Source organism: Siphateles boraxobius, unplaced genomic scaffold (genome assembly GCF_051911475.1).
Source record: "Siphateles boraxobius isolate OS27281-9 unplaced genomic scaffold, OSU_SipBor_1 77, whole genome shotgun sequence".
In the NCBI taxonomy this organism is placed as follows: domain Eukaryota; kingdom Metazoa; phylum Chordata; class Actinopteri; order Cypriniformes; family Leuciscidae; genus Siphateles; species Siphateles boraxobius.
The window spans coordinates 12,639,893-12,664,593 of NW_027509205.1; the positions used below are offsets into that span (position 1 = coordinate 12,639,893).

The 24,701-nt window shown below is 40.6% G+C and overlaps 1 protein-coding gene across 12 annotated transcripts in view; it reads right to left on the minus strand.

Moving 5' to 3' along the window:
* camta1a (calmodulin binding transcription activator 1a) overlaps positions 1–24,701 on the minus strand; it is a 502,209-nt gene that overhangs the window by 12,566 nt on the left and 464,942 nt on the right. For 10 of the 12 annotated variants that reach the window (XR_013198264.1, XR_013198260.1, XR_013198259.1 and 7 more), the window contains 3 exons: positions 24,432–24,558; positions 24,017–24,151; positions 566–732 (listed from right to left, as the gene is read on the minus strand). Coding sequence is in view for 6 of the 12 variants with exons in the window: in XM_077218051.1 (XP_077074166.1) it covers positions 566–732; positions 24,017–24,151; positions 24,432–24,558 (429 nt within the window). In the remaining 6 variants the exon portion in view is untranslated. Of the gene's footprint in view, positions 1–565; positions 733–18,144; positions 18,360–20,812; positions 20,915–24,016; positions 24,152–24,431; positions 24,559–24,701 lie in introns of those variants that run through there. The other 2 variants (XM_077218057.1, XM_077218056.1) reach the window with 2 other exon arrangements.

Consider the following 24,701-nt stretch of genomic DNA (forward strand, 5'->3'; position numbering starts at 1 on the left):
AAGTGCTTCACGTCTTCACAAGCTCAATGAACTGTCACAATCTTTCACAAAATGTCATTGCTTTCTGCATCATTTGTTATGGCTAAAAAAAAAAAAGGTTACTGTGTAATCTATGAGAGGAAAAGCTGCAGCGATGAACATTTTGTGAACAATCATTATAATAAAATGGCTCAACTGGCCCACAAAATCGGTTTTAATAAACACCATGTTATTGCAATATGCAAAACTTTTCATCTAAGTGATGTAACTGAATTTTAATATTGTTTATTGTAAATGCAAATTACATTTAGTTTCTAAATGACTATGTTTTTTTATGAGCTGAATCATGGCAGCTGTAAACAGAACTGGGAAACATTAAATAACAGCCACCCATCAATAAACGCATAATAAACAAAAGTGTATATATACATAAATATATACTGTATATATATATATACACATATATACCGGTATATTACGTACACAAGGACAATGGAAAGACTTTACAATATGGCTGGACATACTTGTTGCCGTTTTAAAATACATTCTAATCTCACACATAACAATTACTGATGTGCTGCTGTACCTGAGACTGGCTATTAGCACCTCCGTTCCCCCCTCCTCCTCCTCCTCCTCCTCCTCCTCCAGACCCTGCTGTTCCTCCACTGCCCTGCTGCTGCTGACCAGCCATCTCAGCCATCCTGCGCTCCATCTGTTCCAGCCGCTCCAGGATGGACATTCTGAACTGGTTATCTGCAGAGGAAAATTCCTATCAGTTTAACCACTTGGGTTCCAACTTCAGTTCAACAATAAAATAAGAGATCTAAATGAACGAAATTTGTTAACGATTGTACAATTCACACTTCTGCAATTCAAATGGTTGCTGTAAACTGGAAACTGCAGGCACTGAGGTCTGAAATAAATGATTCTCTGGTTTTGCTCACATCCCCAAGCCCCAAATTCTATATTGGATGTTTAATTAAAACTCAGTCATTACGCTTATGCTTTCCAATCAAGACACAGAGTCTGATGTTATCAATCACCATTTCTGTAATTGCAGTCATTTATTGTAAATTAATGGAATCATTAATGAGGCACATCAACACATTTAGCTTCAAAAACACAGCATACACAGATTTGTTTGGAATTTGTACTTCCTTAACTAGATTTTTACAATTTCTGCACGCACAAACCTCACTACCATTATGCAAGGGTGCCCAGGGCATCACTATAGGGTTGCTAAGGTGGTCTGAATTGTTGCTAGGATGTAGGATGAGTCAAATGCTTACAAAGTTACTTTGTAACCCAGATCCAGACACATCAAGCTGGTTTTCTTACTGGATTTGACATAAAAACATGACCATGTATTCTATCAATCAGAAATGCTCACTGTGCAGATGTAAAGGATGACAACTGGGACCAGCACAGGTGAATTACAGCACCAGTACTGAGAACTGTATGTGTCTCTCACTGATAAGTCTGTTTCTGTGGCAACCTGCAGCTGCACGGTAACCAGGCGACAGGGGCATGCTGGGCTCTGGTTTGCTCCAGTGTCAGTTTATTGATGAACGAAGGGGCACATTGAGACATGAGGTAGAAAGTAAAAAAAAAAATCTGTATCGCCCATGCTAATGCAGCTAGTAAGCAATGTTTTATGTCTTTTGACTAAACAAAAGTATCAATCTAGAGGGCCATGAACACCACAAAGCAAACAGATAGTGTTTGGTTGCCTGTTGAAAATGTGATCATGTACATAAATTCACACTGTTTGACAACTCAGTAAGACTCTGGCTGCAGAAAAGACAGCAGTCATTTACAGTAGCTGCATTTACATCGACACTTTTTGTTTCAATCGGAATGAAATCATCATTTATTAAGCAGATGAATCCGAGTGTTTACATGAACGCTAAATAACGTGGTCGGGTTGATGTGCGCGTTATATGTTTATATCACAAGCATCAAATTGAAATACATTTTTTGACATGCGCACACTGACCGAATATACAGTTTCCTGCTGTTTGCACATACTACTTGTGACGAGCAGGACGAGGCCGAGGGCCATGAGCGAGCGGCATGAGGCCGGTGGTGTGATTACTGATGAGCGACACCTGCGTGACGCACTGGTCTCCTATCTCTCACGGAGGAGCGGAAGCATAAAAGCGACAGTAAAGATGGAGAGAGGAACAGGCCTGGACTTGTGTTGTGTTTTGTTTTATGTGACAGCAGTCGTCCGTGAGGGGCTGCTGTCTTTACTTTCGTTTTGTTGTTTGGTTATTTTACATTATTAAAGTTGTTGAATGTTCGCCGGTTCCCACCCCCTTCTTCCCACATCTAACCTTGCTACACTATTCTCCTAAATTGCTTATTTTCTTTGTTTTAAACTGGAATATTTATCTATTTTGGGTCCTAATAGAGTGGTGCAGGTATGACATCGCTTTGTAGGCCAAAACGCTGAAGCGAGTTAGCATTTTAGCCTAAGTCAATGGGTTTTTTAACGGGTTTTGGTTAAATGGCTGAAATAAGGTCTATGGTGAACACAAGCTCAATACACTTTCACGTTTTTATTCTACGACATAAAATACATCAATATTACCCCACTTGTGATTTTTTAAATTATGATTTTTTTCTGTTACGTATCTTGAAAAAGGCGGTTGCTAACAAGTGGCTAAATGGGACTACAGAGGCAGTCAGGAAGATTAAACGTCATCACGCATAATAGGTAAACTCTGTACGCTTTTACAGCCTCGTGCTTATAATTGAGATCTTATAAACTATTCTAACTCAAATGTGCGGGGAAAATGTTTTTAGATAAAAACTGAAAGAGTTATCGGAAACTTAGTGATGGTGACGTTGAAGTCATGGGACAGTGTTGTAGTTTGTTTATAACCTTTAGCTTTTTAATTCTGGCGACTGCATTTAGGCTTCAAAATTCATAAACATTGTGTACATCTGTCAAAATTAACTTAATGGACAAAACGTGTAAGTATCATAAACTTTTGTTGATCACAGAGCTTATTTTTTGCCTATGCAAAAATCTTATTGGGTTTTTGTCGAGGGAACCAGTGTGATGCTAACTGCCGGTAGACCTGCAAAGAGACGTCATACCTGCATCACTCTATTAGAAGACGACGAGCACATGAAGCTTTGTGCCGTGCATGCATATTTATTTTCGGTTTATTTTCGAAAGTTTCGGTTTTCAATCTGATCAAGTGTTTATATGTCTTATATAATGAATTAAATTTTAATCGGATTTGGCCAATTCATTCCGACTGACGTTGTCACGGTGTGGGTTTTGTGTCTTGTTCCTTGTTCTTGTCTGTCATGTGATTCCCTGTTTGTCATGTGATCCTGCCATGTGTCTTGTCCCATGTTCAGCTGTTCCCCGTTATGTTGATTAGTCTTCCCAGGTGTTTCAGTTTAACCACGCCCCCTCGTTATCTTGTTTAGCTTGTGTTCCCTTATATTTAAACCCTGTTTTAGTTCAGTCCTTGTGAGTTCTTGATGTTGTTATGTTTGCTATTCCTGTCTTCGTCTTCGTGTTCCTGTTCTGAGTTCCCTCGAGATTACTAGTTTGTTAAATAAAGTGCTTGCGATTGGATTCACTCTCTGCTTCATTCCTGCCAGTACGTAACAGAAGAACTCACCCAAAATGAGTCCAGCAGCCAAAAGCAACCAGGCCCTAAGGAGATACCTGTCGTCTATGTCACAAGATGGCCAGCCCATAGTAAGGTATGTGAAGGATTTCTGGGTTTGCTGCCATTTAGCATCCCTAGACGACGCCCAGCTGATAGAGCTGTTCCGGAGTGGACTAGACGAGGACATCGCTCTTATGATGCCAGATGACTATACCGATTGGACGCTAGAACGGTATATCGACCTGGCCCTTTCCTTGAGCATTTCTTTGTTTGCTGTGGACATGAAGGAGAAGAAACTCCATCAACCTGCAGTATCCCTTCAGTCTGGTCTTTACGTCACTCCCATTATCAAGCCACCCACCAGATCGATCTATAGCCGTCCGGGTTTGGTGTCCAGCGTGGTCGATCCCGCGCTGAAGTCAGCACGGGTTGCCAAGAAGGCTATCCTGCTTGGGACTCGGTTCGTCCAGACCGTCCCGCCTACCGAGTCTTCGCTTCACGTCAGCCACCTCCAGCCAGAGCTTCACGTCAGCCACGTCCAGCCAGAGCTTCACGTCAGCCACGTCCAGCCAGAGCTTCACGTCAGCCACGTCCAGCCAGAGCTTCACGTCAGCCACGTCCAGCCAGAGCTTCACGTCAGCCACGTCCAGCCAGAGCTTCACGTCAGCCACGTCCAGCCAGAGCTTCACGTCAGCCACGTCCAGCCAGAGCTTCACGTCAGCCACGTCCAGCCAGAGCTTCACGTCAGCCACGTCCAGCCAGAGCTTCACGTCAGCCACGTCCAGCCAGAGCTTCACGTCAGCCACGTCCAGCCAGAGCTTCACGTCAGCCACGTCCAGCCAGAGCTTCACGTCAGCCACGTCCAGCCAGAGCTTCACGTCAGCCACGTCCAGCCAGAGCTTCACGTCAGCCACGTCCAGCCAGAGCTTCACGTCAGCCACGTCCAGCCAGAGCTTCACGTCAGCCACGTCCAGCCAGAGCTTCACGTCAGCCACGTCCAGCCAGAGCTTCACGTCAGCCACGTCCAGCCAGAGCTTCACGTCAGCCACGTCCAGCCAGAGCCGAGGCCCTCTTCGCCGCTGGTCCTGCCCAGCGCTCAGTCCTCTTCGCCGCTGGTCCCGTCCAGCCCAGAACCCTCACCGCTGGTCCCGTCCAGCCCAGCGCCCTCTCGCTCTCGGAGACGGAGGAGGAAGAGGACTTCCCGCGTCCCGCAATGCCTGGAAGTCCTTCCTGTACTTCCTGTCATCCCAGAGTCCTCGCCGCTGGTCCCGTCCAGTCCAGAGACTGTTCAAGTCACGTCTGCCGATCCAGAGACTGTTCAAGTCACGTCTGCCGATCCAGAGACTGTTCAAGTCACGTCTGCCGATCCAGAGACTGTTCAAGTCACGTCTGCCGATCCAGAGACTGTTCAAGTCACGTCTGCCGATCCAGAGACTGTTCAAGTCACGTCTGCCGATCCAGAGACAGTTCACCTCAATACCTCCGAGCCAGTGTCTACGGACAAGATGGCCGCTTCTGAACCAGTGTCTACGGACAAGATGGCCGCCTCCGAGCCAGAGTCTGTTCCTGTTCCCGAGCCATTGTGTGTGTTGTCTGTTCCTGAACCCGAGCCAGTGTGTGTGTTGTCTGTTCCCGAGCCAGTGTGTGTGTTGTCTGTTCCTGAACCCGAGCCAGTGTGTGTGTTGTCTGTTCCTGAACCCGAGCCAGTGTGTGTGTTGTCTGTTCCCGAGCCAGTGTGTGTGTTGTCTGTTTCTGAGCCCGAGCCAGTGTGTGTGTTGTCTGTTCCTGAACCTGAGCCAGTGTGTGTGTTGTCTGTTCCTGAACCCGAGCCAGTGTGTGTGTTGTCTGTTCCTGAGCCCGAGCCAGTGTGTGTGTTGTCTGTTTCCCGAGCCAGTGTGTGTGTTGTCTGTTCCTGAGCCCGAGCCAGTGTGTGTGTCTGTTGTTCCTGAGCCCGAGCCAGGGTGTGTGTCTGCTGTTCCTGAGCCGGTGTCTGCTGTTCCTGCGCCTGAGTCACCGCCGTGGCCGCCCGAGGGGTCTTCACCGCCGTGGCCGCCCGAGGGGTCTTCACCGCCGTGGCGGCCCGAGGGGTCTTCACCGCCGTGGCCGCCCGAGGGGTCTTCACCGCCGTGGCCGCCCGAGGGGTCTTCACCGCCCTGGCCGCCCGAGGGGTCTTCACCGCCCTGGCCGCCCGAGGGGTCTTCACCGCCCTGGCCGCCCGAGGGGTCTTCACCGCCCTGGCCGCCCGAAGGGTCTTCACCGCCCTGGCCGCCCGAAGGGTCTTCACCGCCCTGGTCGCCTGCGCTGCCTGCTCCGCCCTGGTCGCCTGCGCTGCCTGCCCCGCCCTGGTCGTCTGCAGTTCCTGCTCCGCCCTGGTTGCCCACGCTTCTCGACCCAGGTCGGCCATTGCAATGCCCTGGTCCTATTACCCTGCACGGACCTGGCCCTCCGTCCCTCCCCCAAGACCGCCTCCGCTTCACCACCCTCCTGAACTATTGTTTTTTGTTTTTTATGGGCGTCGGGAGCCGCCCATAGGGGAGGGGCTATGTCACGGTGTGGGTTTTGTGTCTTGTTCCTTGTTCTTGTCTGTCATGTGATTCCCTGTTTGTCATGTGATCCTGCCATGTGTCTTGTCCCATGTTCAGCTGTTCCCCGTTATGTTGATTAGTCTTCCCAGGTGTTTCAGTTTAACCACGCCCCCTCGTTATCTTGTTTAGCTTGTGTTCCCTTGTATTTAAACCCTGTTTTAGTTCAGTCCTTGTGAGTTCTTGATGTTGTTATGTTTGCTATTCCTGTCTTCGTCTTCGTGTTCCTGTTCTGAGTTCCCTCGAGATTACTAGTTTGTTAAATAAAGTGCTTGCGATTGGATTCACTCTCTGCTTCATTCCTGCCAGTACGTAACAGACGTGGTTACATATGACTTTTTTATTCCGACTGTGCTACTAGTTCAATTACATTCGTATTATTAGGGTCAATGTAAAGGTCATGGAGTATTGTAATGAAGCAACATAAGGACCAGAGTCAGAAAACTTGACTGGCTCTGTTCCTACCAGTGTTGTTATTATTAACCAAAACTATTAAAAATTATTTTCAGTAATTGGAAAATTGAAATCAGCAAAAGTATAAATATTTAAAATTATGTTTTACTTTCCGTCTACTATCTATAGTTCGTCAACTATTTTTGACTCATCTAGATTGCAAATCGGGGCAAAAATCTAAGCATAATTTGTGTAAGTAGGGCTGCACGATATTGAAGAAAAGTGCGATATGCGATAACTCATTAAATAATGCGATATTCGATACGATAATGCTTAAGTGTGTAAAATAAACTTAAATTATCTTTAAAATAGATTTAAAATTATATAACCTACATGCGTTTCAAATTCTTTTTATGACAAGAAAACATCCCTACAACTTCTGAAAATGAACAGCAGTGTTTTACTGTAGCATAAGAAGTGTTATTTTAACATCAGTGTAAACAACGGGGTTTAGGGTTTCAGGAAAGCCTACATTATATTTAACAACAGAAATTAAATAATCAAATGTAAAAATAAAACACTGCTTAGTTTTCACTGTATGAATTAAACATATACTGATTCTTATTAAAGCTACAAAAGTTATTCAGCCAAGAGCAGTGAATGATTTTCTCTTTGTCTTTTGTGCATGACCCCAGTTATTGCAAGCTGTTGCGATATGCATATCGCGATATATACATTTGCGATATTTCGATAATTTCAATATATTGTGCAGCCCTAGTGTATTCTAGCCTTGAGTGATTTTTAGCATGTTGCTTTGTAGTTTCTATGTTCTGTGTAGTTGCTAAAGAGCCTGTGCAAAACTATAAAAATAAATGTTATGTGTTCTGGGTGGTTAGCAGTGCGTTGCTATGCCATTGCTTAAGTATTTAGAGTGTAACTTAACATGTTGCTATGCAGTTACTAACTTGTTCTGAATGGTTACAAGGGCATTGCTCGGTGGCTACCTTGTCAGTCAGGCAAAAAGTCTTAAAGCTACTTAGAAAAGGTTTAATACATTTTCGCAACATAAATTCTGCAGTATAATTTCCAAAGTTAAGGGATTTGTTCAAATCTCTTAACCCAACCTCAAAGCCTTTACAACCACCATTACTAAACCCTGCTGGGTGAGGACTTGCATGATTATTTTTCATTTCAACTATGACGTATTGAATCAGTTGGCCTCAGTCTGTTTGTAGTCAATGTTAAGTCTTCATTCAGACACTATGCCAGGAAAGAGAGAGATGGAAGCTACAAAGATGGCAAGAGAGACAGACAGAGAGGCCGTGTGAGCACCAGTTAGCAGCAGCATTGACATGTCTTTGTTCAGACACAGTGCTGCAGTCTGCTGCAGTGCAGATGATGTCATCTCCACCTGCTGCCGCGTGTGAGCTCAAAATGCCACACACGTACACTGCAGAGGGAGACGGGGTAAGGGGGAGGGGCCACATGCAGGGGGCCACCAATCAGAGCTGAAGCATCACGGTGACATGTGCAACACCTTCCTATTTCTCCATAAACTACAAATGTGACAGCCTATAGGCACGAGAGCAGATATTTAATGAAGAAAAGTGAACTAAAACTCACAAAGCCTTATTTCTTGCTTTCTTTTTCATGTTAAAGAATACGTTATCATTTCCGTATTCTGTTGCTGAGCTGTCGACACACAATACTTTCTTTAATAATGGCCATAAAGTATAAATTGGTTATCGGAAGTATTAAGGCTGCATGATAATGTTAAACTGATAATTACGATTATTTTGCTATAAAGTTATAATTGTGATTATTTATCATGATTGTTTTTACTTTTTACATTTCATCAGAATTATTGCCCTTTCATGTGAACAACAGTCAAGAGAACGACGTTAACAGATGTTTATTTTTTTAAGCTTGTCTAGATTCCTGATTTAATTTATCATATATAAACTCACTCTACATTATGAAAACTTTACGTGAGGAACGGGACCAAAAATTATTAAGTAATTAATAATAATAATAATATTTTGTTACATTTATGTAGGGCTTTTCTGGGTCCTTAAAGCGCTTTACATGGAAGGGGGAATCTCCTCAACCACCACCAATGTGCAGCATCCACCTGGATGATTGTGCCATATTGTGCCAGAACGCCCATCACACACCAGCTTACTGGTGGAGAGGAGACCGTGATGAAGCCAATCAGTAAATTAAACTGAAGAACTGCACTCAAACCCAAAAGAACGGCTATAAATCATGTGTATTCAGCCAGATTTACTGAACAGAAAGACTTTTTCAAATGATATGCAAGTAACTTTTAAAAAAAGCCTATATTTTAAAACAGTTCATAGGTTTATTGTGCATTTTCAAGTTTTTTTCTGCTGGGTTCAGCATGTGCAACATGGCCAAAATAACTCCAAAACATTATTTTTGCATCATGTCTGGGATTCTTCTAAGTGTGAATACAAAATGAATATGTGCCACTCACAGTACGTGTAAACAGGACTAAGACAATGTCACCATATCTTTCTCTCTGGAGACTGCCTTCTTGTGTGAGCTGACCTAAACTGCCTCCAGCTGTTGTTTAAGCGTTTCAAAATATGCCTTTCCCTTTAACACAACCTTGAACCACAACTTTCTCTCATCCTCTTTTCATCCCTTCTCTTAGAATAAGGCACTGAGTCACATTCATGGACGTCAGACATACGTTGTGTATGTGAGCTGAGAGATCCTGGGGAGTAATGCTGATAGACAGCTCAATGAGAGGAGAACTTCATTAAGGGTCTATTCACTATTTATTCCTGTGGGAGACTTGATGAGTCAGGAGCTGAGGACTCTGAGTGTGTGTTTGTTTTCAGCTTAGGAACTGCTTCTGTATCCGTGAGGATTCTGTTGATACAGTCACATATACACAAACAAACACACCTGGATTAAACAGAGATAATAATGCTCTGTCTTTCGCTAAAATAGCCTAGTGGATTCTCACTCGATCTACCTCGCTCTTCCTTGTATTATAATGCTGAGAGTGAAGTAATGGGAGCAAACACCAGGACTGCACTCACTTGTTGCAATTAACCACAGCAATAATGTACTGCATTAATATATAATTCCATGGAAGGAGATATAAGTGCTATGTGGGCGTACCTGTTACCATGTTTCTGTGTTGTTAATTTTTACAGTGCCCACTTAAAGATTATACATAATACTTGATTTGTATATAAATATAAACAAACTGTATACTTCACAATCTACATGTACACTGAATACTGCCTGTTATTTTCTTAAAGGTGCAATGTGTAAAAAATTTGAGTATCTATTAACAGAAATGCAATATGACATCCATAACTATGTGTTCAGTGGTGTATAAAGAACTTACTTAATAAACCATAATGTTTTTATTACCTTAGAATGAGGCATTTATATCTACATAGGCGCGGGAATCCCCTTCTATGAAGGTCGACATATTGTGACGTCATGTTTCTACCGTAGCCGACAGCGAACAAACAGCGTTACAGAGCACGTTTCGTCACTACCTTGAAAGAGAAGCCGCAGAAAGCTAGAAGCTAGCCATAAACACCGTGAGTAATGACTTTTCCCTTGTCAGTGGTGTAAAATATGTAGTTGGATTGTTTCATGTAACTTAATTCTTCTCCCTCGCTGTGTTATGGCTTTGCTATGTGGGGATAAATGTACTGGTTACGTTCGTGAGACAGCTGATTAGTATTCTTGTCATTGACCGTAAAACAGTTACAGGAATCACCAACCCGTCGATCTTGGAAGCATTTTAAGTCGATCGAGTTTCCAAAATCAGAGAAAAAAAGCCTATTGTGTGTAGTAAATGGTGTCTAGGGGATGCGGAGGCGCGCGCGCTGTTACAATCACGTTATTTTTGCCGCAGGCAGCTTTGGGCTCATGCGGACGCGTCCAGTGTAAACACGGCTTAACGCTTTAACCAGCTCAGCCACAGTAACAGCTCATATTAGCCAGCTAAACTTTTACTACCCTGTTAGAAAAAATATATAGTTGCATAGTTTCATGTGGTTCTTCTCCCTCGCTGTATTATGGGTTTTCTATGTGGGGAGAAATGTTCTGGTTACGTTCGTGAGACAATCAACTAATTACTATTATTATATTACGTATTAAGACCCTTGATCCTCACCTGACTATGGCTTTGTAAACTTTATCCATGATGTGGCTTATAATGGACTGTGGTACAGAAACTTGGTTTACTCTGGCTATTCTCTGCCGTCTCAGACGACGATGTTTGTCCCGTTTTCGCCACGGTAGCTTCTTCGAAAGGGAGGGGTGAGCGGTGGGCTGAGCCCTTAGTGTAAACTCGCAACCGAACCGCTAGATGTCGCTAAAAGTCACACACTGCACCTTTAAATGCTACACCTTATTAAAGGGTTAGTTCACCCAAAATTAAAATTCTGTCAGTATTTACTCACCCTCATGTTGTTCCAACCCCGTAAGACCTTCGTTCATCTTCAGAACACAAATTAAGATATTTTTGATGAAATCTGAGAGCTGGATCACTCCTCCATAGGCTTCTTGAGGGATTGAACTTGCAGGCCCCGAAAAGTTATTACAGACATTGTTAAAATAGTCAAAGTGACTACAGTGGCTCAATCTTAAGTTTAACAAACGACGAGAATACTTTTTGTGCGCAAAAAAACAAAAATAACGACTTTATTTCAACCGTTCATTTCCCTCTCTGAGGGCCTCGAGTCAGTTCACTAGTGTAATAGCTAAAGCTTCTGTGTTGTACGTCACACGCATCACACACATGACCAGCGTCGGCCAATAGTGAGCCTACGTGTGACGTAGCTCTATGCCATTACACTAAGTTAACTGACTAGAGGCCCATAGAGAAGGAAATGAATAGTTGAAATAAAGTCGTTATTTTTGTTTGTTTTTGCGCACAAAAAGTATTCTCGTCGCTTGATAAACTTAAGATTGAGCCACTGTAGTCACATGGACTATTTTAACGATGTCTGTAATAACTTTTCGGGGCCGGCAAGTTCAATCCCTCAAGAAGCCTATGGAGGAGTATGGAGGAGTGATCCAGCTCTCAGATTTCATCAAAAATATCTTAATTCGTGTTCCGAAGATGAACAGTTTTAGGTCTTACGGGGTTGGAACAACATGAGGGTGAGTAAATACTGACAGAATTTTCATTTTTGGGTGAACTATCCCTTTAATATAAAAAAAGTAGTTTGGAACAATTTTGTCAAATGACTAAATTACATCCATATTCAGTTCATTGAGTTGCATCCAGTTATTGTTTTAGAAATAAATTAGTTATTAGCATTGTACATCCAATGTTGTGGTAAAACATCTTAACAATCTGATCAAATGATGAAAAATGTGTTAAAAGAACAGCTGATGTTACTTTTGGGCCACATTGGAAATTGAAAGTCAAGTTGAGTACATTCCATTGCGGGATATAGTATTCTAGGCATTAGGCAGTGTGTTCTGTTGTGTACTGCATACAGAAAACTGTATATCCAAACTGTATATTGCAGGTTTATAGAACAGTATGGCAGTATGCTGTTATTCGGAACTATTCATCAATCACAAAACCCCATGCTTGGCCATCAGGTGGTTAATAATACCCCAGCTCTCTAGAATAATGGTATTCTGGAGAACCCCCTTCCTGAGTTAAGCTCCGCTGGATGACGTAGGCTGGTATTTAGTGGAGGGAAGGGGGAGTGCTGTTGGCAGAGGCTCTCCAAGCTGAAACCACCATCTGCATTCACCCTCTCATCTCACATACAGCAGAATGAGAGCCTGAAACAGCAGTAGATAAGAGGACCTGCATTGTATCTATCACTCAATTCATGTGAGAATGAACTATGAACTATAGGGTAATGCATCATTATCTCTAATACTGCTCCATCTCAAACATAACACGTAACCAGCCAGTAATGCAAGTATTCACAATGTTAAATACAGTGTGAATATAATATTTGTAGTCAGAATAAAAGACTGAATTAGTGAAATATTATTAGAAAGACATACAAATATTATTAGAAAAATTCTAATAAACGTTTAATTAATTAAATAAATCGTTTGCTATTCAATAAAGCCTAAAGGTGGGTCATTTCTTTCCTCTCAGATGTGTATTTTAGTAAATTATTAACAATCATACTAATGTCACTAACAATATTACAAAAATTACAGACACATGATTTTTTTTAAATCTTGTACCCAGATGTTTATACAATTAAGATAAAAAATAAAATCACAATTATGACATAAAAAGTTGAAATTATGCCAGTTACAATTACGAGATATGAAGGAATTGCCATAAAAAGTCAAATTAGAGATACAAGTTACAATTCTAACACAAAATTTCTACTTACATTCAAAAGTTACAACACAAAAGTCTTTCATAATGACTTTTTATCTAATAATTTCTAAATTTTATGCAATAATTTAAACTTTTTATGTCATAATTATGATTACCAAAGCATGTTTTTTTTCTTATGTGGCAGAAACTGGTTGATAATTTTGCTATGGAGAGATCTCAAAGTGGGATTTCTTTCACATGTGAGCAGGGAAAACCTGAAATGGAGTGGAGTGGAGTGATTACATTTCTTTACTCGGTCAGTTTGAGAAACTGCATTCATCAACTTATTAGAAAGCACAAATATTCACAGCTTTCAAATATTGAAATAAATACAAACTTCTGTCATGAAACTCTAAGTGGTGCAAGCTGATAGGTCCTTAACTGCTGGCAATCATATCATTCTCTATGGGGCACAGCTGATTGGTTCCTGCTGTATCAGTAGCCCATGAGCTTGCATGGTCAATCTCCAAATACTTAATTTAATAAGGATGGCATTTGCTGTAGCAGTGCAGCTTGCTTCCCCAGCTCCACCTGTAAAGATCCGCTACGGGTAATGCATGTATGATATTGTACAGCAGCAGCTAGTCCCGTACTTGCTCTGGAGCAACAGAACTCCACCTTCAAGAATGAGAAGAGTCTAATCAAAGAGATGCAGTATATTAGGGGTCCTATTATGGCCTTTTACAAAGTCTTGATTTTGTTTTTGGGATATACTAGAATATGTTCTCATTATTGGTTGTTAAAAAAAACACATTATTTTTCACAAATTTTACCTTATTACAGCACCTCTCTTCCCAGTCTGGTTCGAACACGCCGATTTTGATAAAGCCCCTCCTTCCGAAATACGAAATGTGCTGTGATTGGTTAGCTGGCCCAATTTGTTGTGATTGGTAGCGCTTAGCACGTGTTCGGGAAATGTCCCGCCCCTCCATAATTGTGAGTTCTTCTCTAGTATAAATATTGAGGATGACGTCAATTTCAAACCAATTCGAGCCCGATTCAGACCCTGACAATGTTAACGATAAAGAGGACTGTGTAGAACTGATTACATGCGTTTCAGAATGGTATGTTATCCACCATTTAATCGTGAGCTTACAAAAGCAACAGAAAACAAGCTGTTCTCTATAAAATGTGCAGAGCACAGATAAACGTTGAGTTTATAATGTTCAGGAACAGAATTTAAAGTCAATTTTAACCACTCTAAGTTAGTCAGCTTTCGTCAGGTAAAACAAATGAGTTTTGGAAAAAACTGTGTCTCTTTGACAGCGACAACACTGCCTTCTCTAATGCAGCTCAGCTAAGCCTCCTCCTGCATATTCCATGGGCGGGGATTATTTAAATGAGTATCATTGTGACTTCAAAAGATCCGGAAAAATCGCATTGTAGTCCAAAAAAGCTGTTTGTTGTAGTTCTTGAAAAGGGGATTCTGTTAAATAAAATATCTCCCTTTGGAGTGGACTTGGAGCTTTGTAACCTTGCAGATCTTTTTTATGCTCAAACAGCAACATTACACACTAACTAAAGTTGAAAAAGTGGAAAAGCTTAATAGGACCCCTTTAACCATATCAGCCTTGGTGGACATTGTGCTGTAGTTGAAGATGTCAACACTGATTGTGGTAAGTTAAACCAAAAACACAGTAATATGTGACTAGACTTTCCTACCACAAGGACACATTCATATTTTGACATGTTGTAGTAAGAAGTAAGGAAATATAATATTCGTATCTAAAATAACTATACCTATAAAGTTCTATTTAATCAAAAGTACACAGTTGGAAACATGTGCTCATTTCTGTATTTCCATCCATGTCTGTTAGTGGAATATTACTACAGGCAGCAGCACTATTTCCTACAGCATGAGGCAATTATTTTTACATCACGATAATTGTATTGTGATTGTCAAAACATTTAGTAACTAAACATAATTTTAATAGGTTTAGTGACAACATGTTACAATGTTTACATGGTACAGTGACTGGTAGGTTACCGTTTTTATTATTGCTTGACCCAAATTTCACGATTTCAATTCAATTCTTGTGATTTGATTCCGATCTTGATTCAATATCGATTAATTTGGTTATATATTAGGTACAGTAGATACATGTAAGAAAATACATGTAGAACCTTCTTGTAAAGTATTCATTTATTTTTTATAGACTAATGCATAACATTCTGTATGCACATGGGACAAAAGTTCTGTTGCATGTCTGTTGCCCTTTCACCAGCTGCCCAAATCACAAAATGGATTTTGAAAAAAAAACTTTACTGCGGTCTCCTTCTGGTCGAATGGAGCCCTCCAATTTATCTCCATACAAACCAGCAGCAAATCAAATTAAATCAGAGGCAGGCATCTCCATGAGCTACAGTAACTGCTTTACCCATCCTCCAAGACATGCCCTGTTTAGATCTCCAACTTCATGTGCCATTGTGTGACACGGTTTATCCAGGCACTAACAAAATCCTTTATCGTGCTTGGCAGTACTGCCAGACTAATACATCATTATACAGACTAGCTGTACTGTGAGTAGTCTTTCCAAACTTTTATATAAACCAGTCCACAAAAATCTCACAAAAGACTCATTCATACTATTATTAATGACTTTACTGTTCATGTGAGTCAGCTATTTTGCTCAGCTTTCCCTGTCATCATTCAGACAAAGCATACAAAACAACCGGGCAGCAATGCTGACTACAGTGTACAATGTCAAATATATTTCAGTGATAAAATTAACAGTGAAAATGCTTTCATCAGCAGCATTATTTGGTATCAGCATATCTTCTGTAATTTCCTTATATCTTTTACTTTCAGTGACTAAGCTGGCTTTAAAAAAGACAAAGAATCCTTAACTCAAGCTTTAACAAATCTAATTTTCAGTCAATTTCAATGTTCCTCAAACAGTCTGAGGGCCGCTGTGGCATTCTCCCTAACTGCTGTCTGATTTAACACTAATTAACGATTGTGCCCTTGAGGCACACTGTGTTAGATAGAAGCAACTAGCAGAATGTATTCTGCTGGGGAGCAAAATATTATCTGGATTTTGGCCAAATTACTGCTAGAAACGGACAGAATCAATTCATGCATCTCCAAGGAATTTTTCACTTTAAAAAAAGCTTCAAATCCATATTAGAAGCAACCGATTTGAACCAATATCCAGACAGACTACAGAAAATATCCAAATGTACATTAAGTCAAACATCAAGTTTCTTAGGCAATGTCTATCACTAGCTACTGTATATGATTCAACATGCTTCTCAGATCTAATGAAGTAAACTGAGCAGGATCTGGGAGAGTGCAATCAGTCGAGAAAGGCTGGCACTGTACAAGATGCTGGCTAATCTTAATGGGTATTCAGAGCATGGTGATAGCTGCAGAAACACTGATAACAGGACGTAACTGACTCATTTCCTTAACAAGATGACTGTCATGACCTCAAACATATATGAAATAACCTGACCAGAGGTTCTCTGAAACTCAGGTTAACTGTTCTGACATTTCCTGCACTACTCTAAATGAGGTAGAATTTAATAAAAGACAACCTGAATGGAAATTGAGTACCTATGAAATAGAATCCATTAACATTTTTTAAAAAGCACATCACTTGTAAAGAACTGACAGTGTTGTAGAAATGGAATGAATATTAACCCCTGAGTCAATCAATGTTCACAAATATTTAAAATTTTGTATTCGCAATGTTCGGCAACAAAACACATGACACGACTAAAATCCCTATATTACAAAAAATACAGCTGCCTAGTGCCTAATTTATGATCTCCTGGATGGAATATGGTATGGAATATTAATTTAGAGGTAACAAAACCATGGTAGCTCTAGGGTTGTTGAGTTCATTAACCCTCTTGCATCATGTTGCCTCAGGATAAAAAAGCAATTTTCAACACTGTGAAAGCACCCAGATGGATTTTTCACCCATTAAAAATGTTATTCAAATTTTGTTCTTCAGTAAACTTCACGTTCAAACATTGATTGCTTAAATGTTTTTTAAGCAATAAATGTAGAAGCAAGGTTATATGACCTGTGCATTCACATCACACAAAGCAATATAGAAAATACAGCAGTTGTTATACGTTTCTATTTTTATTAGTAGTAATTATTAAAGTAGATACCATTTATAGGATTTGCTTAAGTTAAGATTAGATAGGAGGCAATTCAATTAAATTCATGTAGCAGTCAATGTAAAGTCTATAACACTAATATTTAGTAAATTGTTTTTGATTTTACTTACGCGTTGTATGTTATGCAAGAAAAATGGGTGAAACTTTTTAAACATTCCAATCATCACTATCAACAGGTTGTTGAGCAGAACATTGGTGGAAAACAATACACAGAAGTGTAATGATTGTTAATCTCTATTTTTCCGGCACAAACCATAACCATTATCAATATAAAGCTCGTTTGTTAAACTTGTGTCGTGTTTTTGAATGTTTCGCGAGCTCACTTAAGCGCGTGCCTCGTGCGACGCTGTCCTCGGTGCTGAAATCAAGAGCGCAGATCACAGGACTGCTGTGTGTGTTACACACATACACACACACACACACACACACATACACACACACACATACACACACACTCCGGTCACGACTACATCTAACTGAACCACTAAATGACAAGACCGCCTCACAAATTAGCTGTTTTTCCTACTTTTGACGTGTGATGTTTTGGTGCAATGAAGTGTCAAACAAGCGGATCTATGTCATGCCCTATTTAAGATCATAGAAATGAGAGTGCATGAAGCTAGAGAACTAGTGAATATGTTCACACTATGAGAATGACATTACTAAGAATAATATATGAAATAGCAAAACGTTAACTATCTATTTGCCTCAAAACCAGAATAAGGTGGTCTGCTCCACGAGCCTCGTACACATGTATGTTCAAGAACAGCGTTCTTGTGTCTATTTTGGAAGTTGACACATTCAGTTCAGGAAACTGCAAAAGCAGTTCCAGATCAGCTCGAGCTTATCTTAAATAACACATTCTTTCATTTTCTGAAAAAGCAAAGGCAGGAGTGTAAATGTAAAACCTACAGAACTTCACATTTCTCTATATGAAGTAAAGCACTAGGTTCACTTCCACAGACGGAAATGACAAGTGTTTAAAGTGGGCTAAGCACATGTAGTAACTTTAGAGACAAGACTGTAAACACACAGACACTAGGTTCATTTGAACATGTCTAACCTTCTATTTCACTGTCCATGGAGAGTCGCTCTGCAAAGCAAACGTTCCCCTTGTCTTTAGGAAAAGCAGATGTCATTCAACGGCATCCTGACCACAATGTCCCAAATGGCCGTGTCTCACACACGCAGTTTGTTCCTGTATTTACTAATACTGGGCAAAATAAATATCCCTTTTTATACTAGGGGAATGTCCTAAAATGTCTAATCAACAATAGAAGAAAGTGTAGAAGCGACGTGCAAGAGCAGGGAGAAATGTAAAGCCCGCTCACTTACTCTCGTACACCCCCCCACCCTCCTTCTTTACTCCAGCGCTACTGCCAGTGTTGCCAAGTCCATTTATTATAAGCCACTTTGTTTAATAAAAGTCCTTGCAAATATCAGCATTTTGGGTTGCGGGGTTTCGGGCTTTTCTCTCTCTCTAGAAAACACGCTTTTCTTTGGAATATATATATATATATATATATATATATATATATATATATATATATATATATATATATATATATATATATATAGGCCTATATATCTTTATAAAAAGTAAGTACAAAATGAAAAGAAATAAAAAGAAAGTACAAAATAAAAAGACTTGTTTGCAATTAGCTTCAAAATTTTGCCTATTGCATATATTTTGAAGGTAATTGCAAACAAGTCTTGCAAATAATGTTTAATAAAAAGTATATGTTTATGTTTTACTCAAGCAGTATGCCTCCCTCCATGATGATATATGAACAACCAACAGCAGGAGCAAAATAAAAATAAATCGTTTACTGTATTTATTTTCAAAGCAATCGCTATCTTTTCTTGGAAGATTTGGCAACATTGACTACTGCTCCCCCGTGCGCGCGCGTGCATGAATCTCAGCGAGAGGAGACGCTGCGCACGTGCCGCAGGTAAACAGACGCCCTAGTTTTTCCACGAGCCACGAAGACAAAGCAAAAAAACTGAAGCAAACGAAGAAATTATTAATGGGAAAGACAGCATGTGACACTGTCTTTCACATGTATAATGACTACTGCACTTTTCCTCAGTTTTTCAAACCGGCTTAGATCATTTTCCCATAAACATAACGCTTTTTGTCCGGTGACGGAAACATTTACCTGGGTATCGGTAAATGTACGAGGCAAGACAAATAATTGTATATCTATTTGAACGACTGTTTATTTTCCCTATATTTACAAACCACAGGCATTGTGATAAACCGCTGTAAAAATACGCTAAAATGCTGGTTTATCGCAGTAATGTGTGAGGAGCCGGCATCGACTGACCACAGAATAACTAGACAGTAATTTGAAAGCACAGTTTAATCGGTGGAGAATATGAATTGGCATGAAGACAATATACTGGTCACGGTTACAGTGCACGAAGACTCCAGCCTGTGGCTTTGTACCTGCAATGCTGCAGAGAGAAGCAAAGCCCCGCCCCCTTTCTGCATTATGACAAATCAAGGCAGGCAGCTGTGTGCCATTAGAGGATCAGAGCACAGCTGAAAGAAAACGATAAATGTAGTGTCAAACAGCAGACGCTGAGATTTTGTCTCGAAATCGTTTTATTTGACAATAGTGCTCGATATAGAAACCAGGCTGTGGTTTAATGACCAGGAGTGAGAGTCATTGCAGTAGCAAGTGAAGAAACCCCGAAATCCAGTAACTGGATTGAATATGATTAGCTATGGCTCTCTACTGATAAACGACAGTCACGTTGGCCACATCCTAAATGTACTTTCTATATAGCCTGTGAACACTATCTTTTCCATATTGTAGGTATGCTCATTAAAATGTGTATCAATAACATGCCTTACAAAGAAAACTTCAGACTTGTCCTATCTCAAACCTCTTTATTGCCCCCCCCCCCCCCCCCCAAAGGAGCAAATTCTTATCAAATAAGTCCATTGATAATCTAACTTCACCTGTTAAGTCGGTGCAAGGGCAGGAGCTGGGAATAACTATTTGTGACTTCCTTGCATACACCCTCATTTCCAGGCAGCACTGTTTCATGACGTGCTTAAAGACAAACCAACCGATGACTCTAATTCAGTTAAGCTTATTCTTATCCACTAATCCAATAAACCAACCTTTTGCTACTTAAGTTTACAAAACACTGAGCTAAATGAAAATACAGTAAGAAAAAGTTCTTGAGAACTCTGTGAATGTTGAGAATGTAGTATACTCTAGACAATTTAGTCATTAAAATAGTTTAAGTGTGCATACAAACAAATGAAAGTCACAAGTGCATGGTTGGCTGTGTGCTTTTTTTGAGACGTGAATGGACTGGCGTTGAGCTGTTTGAACGGAGACATGTTTCTTAGAGGGGCATCGGTCCTCTGTTGCTCTCTTTCTCTGCCTTAAGGGCTGTCTGCATTGCAGCTGTCCCTTTCCACAGGCTCCTCCACCATGCCCTACTTTACCCTGTCAATGCACACTGCAGCAACAACACTCACCCCCCCGCCCCCACCTCCACAGACCAGACAAACAGCACCACACACGGGCACTGGCACTCTCTTCTTTACTTAGACTCATAGGAGACAGAGCACTTAGCCTGTCCTTGTAACACACACACACCTCCCAGATTACATATCCACAGAATTCGGCCGTTTAATAAATATGTGCAGTAATATACAGTAAGTGCATCTGTTGGTGTGACTGTGAGCGCACCTGCCTGGTCCCTCTTACTGTAATGTGTGATCATCTGTACTGGTTTGGTTTAGTCGTCTGCTCTCCAAACATCATGCTTGTCAAACACATGCTGTATCTGAATGCTGGCTGCCACTCGTCGTTGCCCAAATCATTCTTCGGGATTGTTTGTCTTGGCTAACACCTGATCGGAGCAAGCAGATTAGAGCTTCGGACGTCAAATTGGCAGGCGTGTCACTTTGCCCATATGCTCCAATATTTTCATAAGCTCTTTGACGCCACAGCCCCAGTTTGAGGCAGCCTGGGTAGCGCTGAAGCGTGTGTGGGATTGTATTTGGTTTGCCAGACTTTAAAGAGGGCAAATCCCCCACAGCGATGGTATGATTAGACTTAAACCCTTGTGTTTAAGTTATCACTAACAGACCGGGACAGCTAAAGGACGGTGTAAAGTTCTCCGATGTGTGCACAAAGCAAGTAGCAGAATCAGTACAGCGTAAGTGTTTAATAGTGGATCTGAGTCACATGTCTTTCTTTTTGTCCCATCTTCTCACAGACAAACTTTACATATAGTACTTATTAATGGTTTACATGGTAAAACTTTAGGTTGAATTTGTTACCATTTGCTAATGCATCAGGTATCATTAACTAATAATGAACAATATTTTTTTAATGCATTTATAAATCTAGGTTAAAGCTAATTTTTTATATATTAAATTTAAACACTTCAAGTTAACATTAACGTATTAGGAATGAACATCAATCAGTGTAATTTTAGTATTGTAAACATGTAAACACATGACGAGATGTCGTTGCAAGTGGGAGGGGAAGTTATTTTGATTAAAGATTACGATTGATTAAAAAAAATAACGATATACATAGATTACGTTTAAAAAAAAAAAAAATGCAATATTTCATAAAAAATAAGCCAATCACCAATTTGATTTCATGGTAACTTTATGACAAGCCAGATGTGAAGGAGCAATCAACCTTCACTTTGTCTTAAGTCATGGAAAGCTCATCAAAGTCATCAGTGTACTATTTCCAGACTGATTTTCCCCTTGACCCTAAAGTATTAACCACTTATATAAATTACTGCCTCTCTCCTTTGTGCTTCCCATACCTCAGATTAAAGCACAAAGGGCAAAACAAGCATCAAAAGCTTGTCCTTCTTATAGTCCTTAAACACAGATTCTACCTAATTACAGGGTGGTCTACCCTCCCTTTAGCTTTGAAGAACACACTTTGCTTGCTGACTTCAAATACATATTCGGCATATGTGGTGATTGCTTAGACTTCAACAGAATTCTGCTTTCTTTGCTAAACTTACCCTCTATCCCCACCTAGAGGTCAATTGCAAAGCAAACCTCACACATGGACATTTTAAACGGCATCTTACCCTTCCTCAATCCATTTTTTTTATTAACACACACTCTTTCTCTGCTTTCACGAGATATTCTTTATCTTGATCAGAAGTGCCTTTAATTTGTTAATAAAATGAGGGATAATTAGAAAAGCCTAGGGCCAAGACACCATTATATAGGTCCTTCTAAAAAAATTAGCATATTGTGATAAAGTTCATTATTTTCCATAATGTAATGATAAAAATTTAACTTTCATATATTTTAGATTCATTGCACACCAACTGAAATATTTCAGGTCTTTTATTGTTTTAATTCTGATGATTTTGGCATACAGCTCATGAAAACCCAAAATTCCTATCTCAAAAAATTTGCATATTTCATCCGACCAATAAAATAAGTGTTTTTAATACAAAAAAAGTCAAACTTCAAATAATTATGTTCAGTTATGCACTCAATACTTGGTCGGGAATCCTTTTGCAGAAATGACTGCTTCAATGCGGCGTGGCATGGAGGCAATCAGCCTGTGGCACTGCTGAGGTGTTATGGAGGCCCAGGATGCTTCGATAGCGGCCTTAAGCTCATCCAGAGTGTTGGGTCTTGCGTCTCTCGACTTTCTCTTCACAATATCCCACAGATCCTCTATGGCAGGCCAATTGAGCACAGTAATACCATGGTCAGTAAACCATTTACCAGTGGTTTTGGCACTGTGAGCAGGTGCCAGGTCGTGCTGAAAAATGAAATCTTCATCTCCATAAAGCTTTTCAGCAGATGGAAGCATGAAGTGCTCCAAAATCTCCTGATAGCTAGCTGCATTGACCCTGCCCTTGATAAAACACAGTGGACCAACACCAGCAGCTGACATGGCACCCCAGACCATCACGGACTGTGGGTACTTGACACTGGACTTCAGGCATTTTGGCATTTCCTTCTCCCCAGTCTTCCTCCAGACTCTGGCACCTTGATTTCCGAATGACATGCAAAATTTGCTTTCATCCGAAAAAAGTACTTTGGACCACTGAGCAACAGTCCAGTGCTACTTCTCTGTAGCCCAGGTCAGGCGCTTCTGCCGCTGTTTCTGGTTCAAAAGTGGCTTGACCTGGGGAATGCGGCACCTGTGGCCCATTTCCTGCACACGCCTGTGCACGGTGGCTCTGGATGTTTCTACTCCAGAGTCAGTCCACTGCTTCCGCAGGTCCCCCAAGGTCTGGAATCGGTCCTTCTCCACAATCTTCCTCAGGGTCCGGTCACCTCTTCTCGTTGTGCAGCGTTTTTTGCCACACTTTTTCCTTCCCACAGACTTCCCACTGAGGTGCCTTGATACAGCACTCTGGGAACAGCCTATTTGTTCAGAAATTTCTTTCTGTGTCTTACCCTCTTGCTTGAGGGTGTCAATGATGGCCTTCTGGACAGCAGTCAGGTCGGCAGTCTTACCCATGATTGCGGTTTTGAGTAATGAAACAGGCTGGGAGTTTTTAAAAGCCTCAGGAATCTTTTGCAGGTGTTTAGAGTTAATTAGTTGATTCAGATGATTAGGTTAATAGCTCGTTTAGAGACCCTTTTCATGATATGCTAATTTTTTGAGATAGGAATTTTGGGTTTTCATGAGCTGTATGCTAAAATCATCAGTATTAAAACAACAAAAGACCTGAAATATTTCAGTTGGTGTGCAATGAATCTAAAATATATGAAAGTTAAATTTTTATCATTACATTATGGAAAATAATGAACTTTATCACAATATGCTAATTTTTTGAGAAGGACCTGTATAATCACATACTTCAAGTAGCTCAATAATAAGGGGGCACATGAAGGGTTCCAAATTTAGTAAAGTGCCATTTTTTCTCTCCCACAAATGCAGAAAAAGACAGAGAGGAAGACCTACCGTCAAGTGACAGCCAGTCATGCTGGGATGAAGGTAGGGAGGGCAGTGCACGGGCTTTATACTCAAACACAACTGAGTTAGAGATGATTTGATTACTGACAGCCACCTGCAGAGTCACCAGGCCTGTGTCATGGGCTGCAGACACACACAACCCCATAATTAAGAGAGATCAGAGGAAATCATGAGGAGTTCATGCAGTTCTGCTCTTTATCAGGGGTGGGATCTCAGGGCTTACTGAGATTCACTGCAATCCAGGAAAACATTTACTATTTTATGTTATTTGAAATAATAATTTTCTTTTTCTTTTTAGAAACACAATATTTCAAATTTACTTCTTAATATTAATTAATATTTACTTCTTAAATATAGTATATTAAGAAGTCAGTAAGTTCTCTTTGTATGAAAGTCAAATTACCAGGACAGTAGCAACGTAAAACTCCAGGCTGGATGAGGGAGGCAGGGACCGAGATTTGATCAAACAGGCAGGAGTAGCTGCTGTTGTCTTCCTGCCATGATCCTGTGATTAAGACCTTCACACCACCCTGAAATATGGAGGAAAAAAAAAAACTCACATGACCTACGTGTATCATATCATATCATAATTATTAAAATAAATAAAGGTTTAAATAAAGATTTGAAGAAAGGAAGCATTTGAAAGGACAATGAAATACACATGCTACAATGC